Below are 8,433 nucleotides of genomic sequence, written 5' to 3' on the forward strand. Positions count from 1 at the left end.
AAGATAGAGAGAAAAGTCTGGTCATCTGTAGGGGCTCAAATATCCGCAAATAGGAAAGGGAGAGGTAGAGATTTGAGGAATATTGTGGTGAAGTGTGTACCCTCTGGTGCTTCAACTGGGGACTCCGCCTGTAGCTCCTCTCCTGCAGCTTCAGCTACGACTGGAGCAGGGTCCACCAGCTCCTCTGTGCTCTTCACAGGGGCCGAAACTTCAGCTGCAGCCTCAGCAGCCACTTCAATGGGGGCAGCTCCTACAGGATCTGCAGCAGCTTCTACAGGGGCAGCTTCAGCGGCTGCAGCCTCAGCATCCACTTCAGTGGGGGAAGCTTCAGATACAACTGGAGCAGGGTCCACCAGCTCCTCTGTGCTCTCCACAGGGGCCGAAACTTCAGCTGCAGCCTCAGCAGCCATGTCTGTGGGGGAAGCTTCTAAAGGATCTGCAGCTTCTACAGGGGCAGCTTCAGTAGTTTCTGAGGGGGCTTCAGCAGCTTCTACAAGGTCTTGGGCAAAGGCAGGCTCTGTGGTTTCAACGGGAGCATCAGCTGGGGCTTTTTCTTGAGTTGCAGCCTTGATTATAACTTCAGCTGGAGTTTCTACTTGCACATCAGGGATGGCAGGAGATACAACTTCTTCTATCACTTCTGGAGCAGGTTCCACCATAGCTGCATCCGGAACTTCTGTGCTGGTCATGATGTTTTTGGTGGCAGTGACAATCTCAGGAGCGGGGTCTACTAACTCCTCAGAGCTAACACTGGGAGCCTCGACAATGGCTTGAACTGCTTCTGTGGGCGCTGCTGCTGCTGGAGAGGCCTCCTCTACAGCCTCAGCAGCACAAGCGGGAGTAACTTTAGGTTCTGGTGGAACTTTCTTCTTAGCTTCATTGCTGTCTTGTTTCACTTCTGATCCAACCTCTTGGACTTCTTCCACAGTGGATTCCGACACTTCTGGTGGCGAAGTCTTGGTTTCAGTCTTCACTTGTGACTTCTCGTCCTCAGAGTCTGAGTCTGAGTCTGAGTCCGAATCGCTGGACGATGAGGAGGATGATCCGTCAGCTGCTGGATCACCAGGCTCAGCGGAGGCTACGGCGTCTGGGATTGCATCCGCCGTGGCGGAGGCTACGACTGGAGTGTCGTCTGGTGCGGAGGTTTTACTGCTTGCATCAACCAGGGGCTCAGCTAGGGGGGCTGTGTCAACTACAGGCAGAGCGGTGTCAGGAAGAACCTGAGCAACATCTGGGTCAGCAACAGCTGGTTCACTGGCAGAAGTGACAGATGCTGCAGCTACAACTGTTTCTGCAGTGGCAGCGGGGCTGGCCACTGCTTCAGGTACACCTAGAGACTGTGTTGGGAAAGCTCCAGGCTCGGAAAGTTTAACTGGAAAGGCAACTGCTGTCTTGTAGGCTAGCAAGGCTGCTCTGTCATCTGGAGCCTCTGTGGCTGAGGGAAATGGTAAACGGGACAAAAGTAGTTAAATAATAATAAACACTTACAGTAAAGTGGCACGACTTCCAAATGGAACCAAAGTTCCCTAAAACCCATGAAATTATGATGTTAAATTATGTATTATCCTTGAAATGTCTTATACTGTATAAATCTCCGCTAAACCTAGACTATAAACTGTTTAATAACTAATAGAACATTGTGCTGCCAGATCTTGGTGAGGACCCTGGAGGCAGAGTTTTGGACATACTGGAACCTGTCTCATGTTTTGCCGGGGACCCCAGACAGGACTCCATTGCAGTAGTCCAAATGGGATACATTCTATTACTTGCAGACACAGCTGGGAAAAGTGTATTATACAAAACTGGAAATCATCTTTCACAAAGGCAATGGATAAATGAATTAGTATCCTATAGTACACCCAGAAAGACCTTGTGTTGTGTGAGGCAATTTTGGAGAAAAAAAAGATTAAAACTTAGTTTACAGCAACACAATATTCATATATAAAAATACAGAAACTACAGGGTTTCCCCAGTGTATTGTAAGCCTTACAATACATCATTTTTATGTATTTTTAAGTCATTTTCTAAACTACAGTTACAGTGGGGCAGCTCGGTTGGAAACTTAGATATCATATTTTTTTTAAATCTCCAGTTAGCTTTTAGCACTGGGGCTCGAAAGTTTGGGCACCCCAGGTACAAATTTGTATTAATGTGCATAAAGAAGCCAAGAAAAGATGGAAAAATCTCCAAAAGGCATCAAATGACAGATTAGACATTCGCATAATATGTCACAAAAAGTTAGATTTTATTTCCATAATTTACACTTTGAAAATTACAGAAAACAAAAGAAGGGCGCCTGCAATACCTTGTACCACCCCCCCCACCTTTTGGAGATTTGTTCCATCTTTTCTTGGCTTCTTTATGCACATGAATACAAATTTTTACCTGGGGTGCCCAAACCTTTGAGCCCCACTGTATGTAGGGCCCTGTGGAATCTGTCAAATTGCATTTTAAATTCTCAGTTTCGCGATTTCGTACATTATCACTGAAACTACTGGGCTCAACATTACGGCTGCCATCAGTCCGGGACCGGCCCCAGCCGGGCATCGATGAAAAAAAAAGACACTGAACAACTTTTCTGGGGGAAATTATTGTGGATGGAATGGATGACTCGCAGAGAAAGCACACTTTAGAACTTAAATTAAGGTACATTTGATGTACTGTAAGAAAACATTAGACACAAAAATCAGCATCATAAAATCAGCATAACTAAATCATAAACCATACATACACCTATAGTATGTAAAAGGACAAAAATTAGTAAAACATATACACAATAGCAACCATACAGCAACACTTGAAACCCTAAATATTAAACTTTAGGAAGTGAAAAGAATCAAATGGCCTTACTTTTGCCTGCAGCCTTTGTCTTTTTTGCTGGCTTTGCGGGCTCTTCAGCCTGAGTGCACAACGAAGCAGCCGAGCTCCTCCTCAGGACGCCCCAGCTCTCCAACTGGAGACACTGCAGAAGAGCACAGACCACTTTCGGTATGAGTGCCAAACACACACAGGCAACTGCATTCAACATGGAAAATGTCACAAAAACAGTGTGGATTTTGCCCCCTTTTACTAACGTTGAAGTCAACTCATGTAATGTTTCCCTGAGATCATCCTACATTATCATACTGAGGTTTTTATTTTGTGTTCAAATTTGTGTATTATTAGGATAAACGCCTTGAGATGTATCATCTTGTTTTCAAGGGGATCCCATTTAATAGGTGTAGGAGTCATGTAATAAGACTGGGACGAATAAAGTATAAAGTATACATTAAAGTATAAAGTATACATTAATGTGCTGGATCCATGTGTTAGCTGTGTGGTTTCAGTATTTTACTGCAATTTACTGGGGCTCTTCTTTTGAATTTTGTTCTTCTTTTGCAATTCCAGTTAAATTAAAAGGTAATATTGAATGCTTTTGTGGCACAGACGTTTGAAGGATAGCCTATTGTATATGGAAATTTGCTGTCAACATTACATTTTTGCTCCATCAGGTTAATATATCTTCCTTTATTGGATGACAACAAGTTATTGTTCCAAAAGGAGTATGAATGTACTTATTAAGTTATTACATATTAGTTGGGTAAGATAGTCATTAAGAAACTGTATTTGTTAGGTCTTTAACTTACAGGATTAGCCAAAAACAGACATTTCTGACTGGTCATTTTAACCATTAACCGTTTTCTAGGACCCTTACTAAATCACGATGTATTATATCACCAGATGGAAGTATCGCACACTGGATAATAAAAAATAGCAAAACAACTTAAAGTTACTAATTCAGTGACATAAACAAAACTAAATTAAATGAAAAGAAAACACGTATATGCTAATCGTAGTGCTTGGTCTTTTGACATTTGTTTTGGTCATGCAGTGTTAAGTTAGTTAGCCACTTTGTACACAGAAAAGCAGCTAACGATAACTCCAAATTGGCAGATTTCACCATGGTAGTGTGAAGCTCTGAAATTGGCCTTTTCCAACCGGAAGGTCTTGGTGTGCGCATTAAATTGACAATGAGTTACGTTGAAATGGTTATAAAATAGTTATGGTTAAATTAAGGCTGAGCCATATGAAGAAAATCAGATATTGCGATATTGTTGTCATAATACCTCAATGATGATATTGTGGCGATATTATAGAGTTGCTTCAACAAAATATTTTTACAATGATATTGATCTTCAGTAATGTCAATATAATGACTAAGTGGGTAATGACATAAAAACAATAGAAGAGCGAGAACAGTCTGGTAACAGAAAATGACATCACTCTACTGTAATGCAGCCTTTAAAGACAGGAAAAGACAACACTTAAGCCACAAGATGTTTTAGCTTCTCTGCATTGGCTTCCTGTAAAATCCAGAATAGAATTTAAAATCCTTCTTCTCACCTACAAAGCTCTTCATGGTCAGGCTCCATCTTATCTTAAAGAGCTATATAGCCTTACAACCCAGAAGAACTACGCCTCCCAAATGCAGGGTTACTGGTAGTTCCTAGAGTCCTAAAAGTGAACGAGCCAGAGCGTTCAGCTATCAGGCTCCTCTATGTGGAACCAGGTTCCAGTTGGGGTCCGGGAGGCAGACACCGTCTCCACATTTAAGAGTAGGCTTAAGACTTTCCTTTTTGATAAAGCTTATGAGTTAGGGCATAGAATCGATATTTAGGGAGTAGTAGTTAGTCACATAGTTTTCAGATTATCTATCATATATATAACTAAAGGGAGCATTGGCATACAGCCCGATCCGGTTGGGGAGAGTTCTGGCCGGCCGCTGGAGCTCTCTTTACCTCGTCTCTCTTGGTTTTGCTGTAATAATTTTAGACAGCTGGGGATTTATTTTGATACACTGAGCTCCTCCTCCTCTATCTTTCCATCTTTTCATTTATGTGCATCCATGTCCCAGAAATGCTTGTTACTAACCTACTCTCTGGGGAGTCATTCCCCGGAGTCCTTATGTTCTTTTTTCCCCAGCATGTTCCCTTGATCAGAGAGGCTCCGAAATCAGGGTAGCAGCTGTCGCCATGGTCCCGCTACATGTTCTGTGATTCCATGTTCAACTGCTACACTGCGTGCCCTGCTACGTCCTGCTACGTCCTGCAACGTCCGCTGTGCCTTGTAATGCCGCACAGCGTCCTCTTGCCAGAACTACTACAAAGAACTGCTACAAACTACTAATTTTTTCTTTTTTGTTTATTACCACCCTTCATTCTAACCCCAACCGCCCGTCAGACACCGCCTACCAGAGCCTGGGTCTGACCGAGGTTTCTGCCTAAAAGGCAGTTTTTCCTCGCCACTGTCGCACTGTTGCTTGCTCTGGAGGAACTACTGAACTGTTGGGTCCTTGTAAATTCTGGGGTGTGTTCTATCTGTAAAGTGTGTCGTAGATAACTCTTGTTTGAATGATACTATAAATAAAATTGAATGAATTTACGATATTACGGGTTTCTTAAATTTAAGACGATATCTATTCTAATATCACGATATCGATATATTGTTGATATATTGCCCAGCCCTAGGTTAAATAATGTAGCTAGTAGCTCAAAAGGTAGCGTTACGACAGATGTGCCTAAGGTTAAAGAACTCCTATCAACGCCCCTTTGTCGGTGGTGGGATCCATAGAACACTTCTCGGGGTCAGTACGAAGGAGACAGCCGCATAAAGTGAAGTATTTCCCCTCCACTGTCTCCAATAAACTGTCACTGATCTCTTTAACGGTGTGGTATACAAACAGCGTACATGTGAAACGTTTGGAAGACAATTCAATTACTATTACCTTGAGGGAACCCAGTCGCCCTAAACGCAGCAAGGAGGTCGCCATTTCGTGTTCACAGTGCAATGCTCCGGCTGGAAACTGGGAGGTAAACACAACGGTTCCACAAAGTGTACATGGTGGTACAAACAAAAGCAAAGGTTTCTGTCAGTTTAGGGACCGTAAATGATAATAGATGTCTCTTGTAATAATAATCGGACAGTGTCAACACTGAATAGAAATAATTTAAAGATAAAGATTAGATAAACATATACAGCAATGTAGGCTAGCTTACTTCAAAAGTAATTGTAGTTCTTTTGGATTGCTCTTCAACGATAGAGGTTTAGCTCAGGGGTTACATCGACTCGAGAGGGAGGCTCAGCACGCTAGCTCTCTGGGCCGCGGGTTCGAATCCCGGGCGTTGTCCCCTGTCGTTTTCAATCATGGATTTATTATAGTCCATTCAGGGTTTTTAGGGGACCAATTTAATGAACCCTTGTGTTTTCTTCCTGTCTAAATTGAAAATTAACACTTTTGTTGAGGCTTTTTAGCAATGTTTTTAACTTTTTCTTACGTGTTTGTGCCTTTTTTCCAACACTTATGTTATGACGCTTTTTTCAACGTTTGTCACTTTTTTTTGACGTTTTCAACACTACGTAACACTAACTTTAACTTCAGCTTTACAGTTATTTTTGGAATTTATGGTCAATACACCTAATTTATTGGAAATGACACCTAATGTTTGAGTTAGAAACACAGAAATAAGGAATTATTTCAACAAAATGAAAGGAATGTATGTTGATGGATAATCACAGACTGGAATATGTCAACTTTTTCTCTATACTATTTTAAAAGCCCTTCACTGTTTTTTTTCAGCTATAAAATTTAATAAGACACCCCAAATTTATTATGCAACTTCATTTTATGCAATAAAGCGGGTCCCTGATGATCCTTGATTGGCCAATATCATCAAGTAAATGGACAAGTCTCACTTGTTTTTTTCCCACCAATTTGAAAGACTGAAAACATATTTGAAGTAATTTTTAAAAACAACACATTTAAAAAAACATTTGGGATTTATCATAGGCTACTTATAATAAAAAAATATAATTGTAAATATAAACTTTACCAAACAATAGACTCATAAAACAGGTTTTATGTGCTTTAACAAACCACTCATGGATTCCTTCGGTCTATGATTCCTTCCCAGAGAAGCTTCAAAATTACAACTGTAGAAAGATGAAAGAGAATTAATAGCTATGACAAAATGTTACTATGTTTAACCTCTCTCTCAATACCTCATTATACAACAGTTCTCCCTAATTGTTTTGAAATGAACTTCCTTCATTTTTGGCAAGCTGTTCCCTCCTATTTTCTCTCTTGCTACTGCCCACTCTTGTACGGCAGCTTCAGCCACAGGGTATGAATGTGTGTGAATGGTGAGGTGAATGTTTCCTGTATGATGTAAAAGCGCTTTCAGTAGTCGTTAAGACTAGAGAAGCGCTATATAAATGCAGTGCAGTAGGCATCTTAAAATAAATGATTTGCTAATTTTGTTGCAAGTAGCCTATTCTATATCGAAAGTAATTTAGTTACAAGCAGGCTTGCAAACAGGGATTCATTATTAGAAGACAGTATAACATAGAGAAACATTTCATAACGTGTACAGGCTACATCTTAAAATATCAACTCGCAAGTTTTTATTTGTAGCCTACACTTTAGCCTACCAGTTATATGATTCCTGTTAAACTGTACCAAGATCTTCTAAAACACTATCAGACTGTACTACGACCTGATTCTCAGCTTTATTAGATCTACAGGTTTCATATGTATACACGGCAGCGGTTTAGCTCAGTGGCTACTTCCAATCACCCAATGATACCTAGCTCCACCGCCCTCCGGGTCAGGGGTTCGAACCACGGGCGCTATCCGCTGTTTTCTCACTCTTAACCCCGGAAACCCCTCTACAGGTCTGCCTTAGGTCCTGGAACCATTTGTCATGGCCCTTGAAAGCCTGATAAATTACGTAGTAAACTCAAATTGTGGTAAATTATTTTGTAATGAACGTCCTTCATTCCTTGGCAACCTGTTCCCTCAAAAAACATTCACACTGTAGTAACCAATTTGTTATATTTGCCCACTCAGGTTTGTGTAGAATAAAGATCTCCCTTTGTTTTCTGCTCCCTAATGTCACTTTTCCCTTCATATTTATTTTTATCTCAATGTCTTTAATTTTAACAAATCATTTTGTCAATGTATCCACCTCTTCATAAAGAAGGGTTTTATTGCATGTTACATTCTACTATACAATATAGGTTTAGCACCCTCTCTTGGGTGCTCATGAGTCCCCTGAAATTACAGTTGTGGTAAAAGGTTTTGAGAATGACACAAACATTAGTTTTTACAAAGTCTGCTGCTCAATTTTTTGATAGGCAATTTGCATGTACTCCAGAATGTTAGTAGAGTGATCAGATGCATTGCATTAATTGCAAAGTCAACAAAAAAAACCTAATCTTAAAAAAACCTTTCCACTGCATTTTCGCCTGCACTAAAGGACCTGACATCATGTCAGTGTTATCTCGGTGAGGACCAGGTTTGAGATCACTCTGTCATGCTGGTTGAGTTAAAATAACTGACTAGAAGCTTTAAAAGGAGGGTGGTTTTTGAAAAATTTGTCTTCCTCTGTTAACCAT

At 40.8% G+C, this 8,433-nt stretch overlaps 1 protein-coding gene across 4 annotated transcripts in view; it reads right to left on the minus strand.

The window, feature by feature from the left end:
• Positions 1-5,962, minus strand: part of ndufv3 (NADH:ubiquinone oxidoreductase subunit V3) — a 9,554-nt gene extending 3,592 nt beyond the window's left edge. Inside the window, exons 1-4 of one of the 4 annotated variants that reach the window (XM_032530240.1) lie at positions 5,765-5,962; positions 2,851-2,962; positions 858-1,435; positions 101-818 (exon numbers count right to left, since the gene is read on the minus strand). In XM_032530240.1, coding sequence (XP_032386131.1) covers positions 101-818; positions 858-1,435; positions 2,851-2,962; positions 5,765-5,809 — 1,453 coding nt within the window. In that variant the 5' untranslated portion in view covers positions 5,810-5,962. Of the gene's footprint in view, positions 1-100; positions 1,436-2,850; positions 2,963-5,764 lie in introns of all 4 variants that reach the window. The other 3 variants (XM_032530242.1, XM_032530241.1, XM_032530239.1) reach the window with 3 other exon arrangements.
• Between the last annotated feature and the right edge of the window lie 2,471 nt (positions 5,963-8,433).

Source organism: Etheostoma spectabile, chromosome 11, assembly GCF_008692095.1.
Source record: "Etheostoma spectabile isolate EspeVRDwgs_2016 chromosome 11, UIUC_Espe_1.0, whole genome shotgun sequence".
Classification (NCBI taxonomy): Eukaryota; Metazoa; Chordata; class Actinopteri; order Perciformes; family Percidae; genus Etheostoma; species Etheostoma spectabile.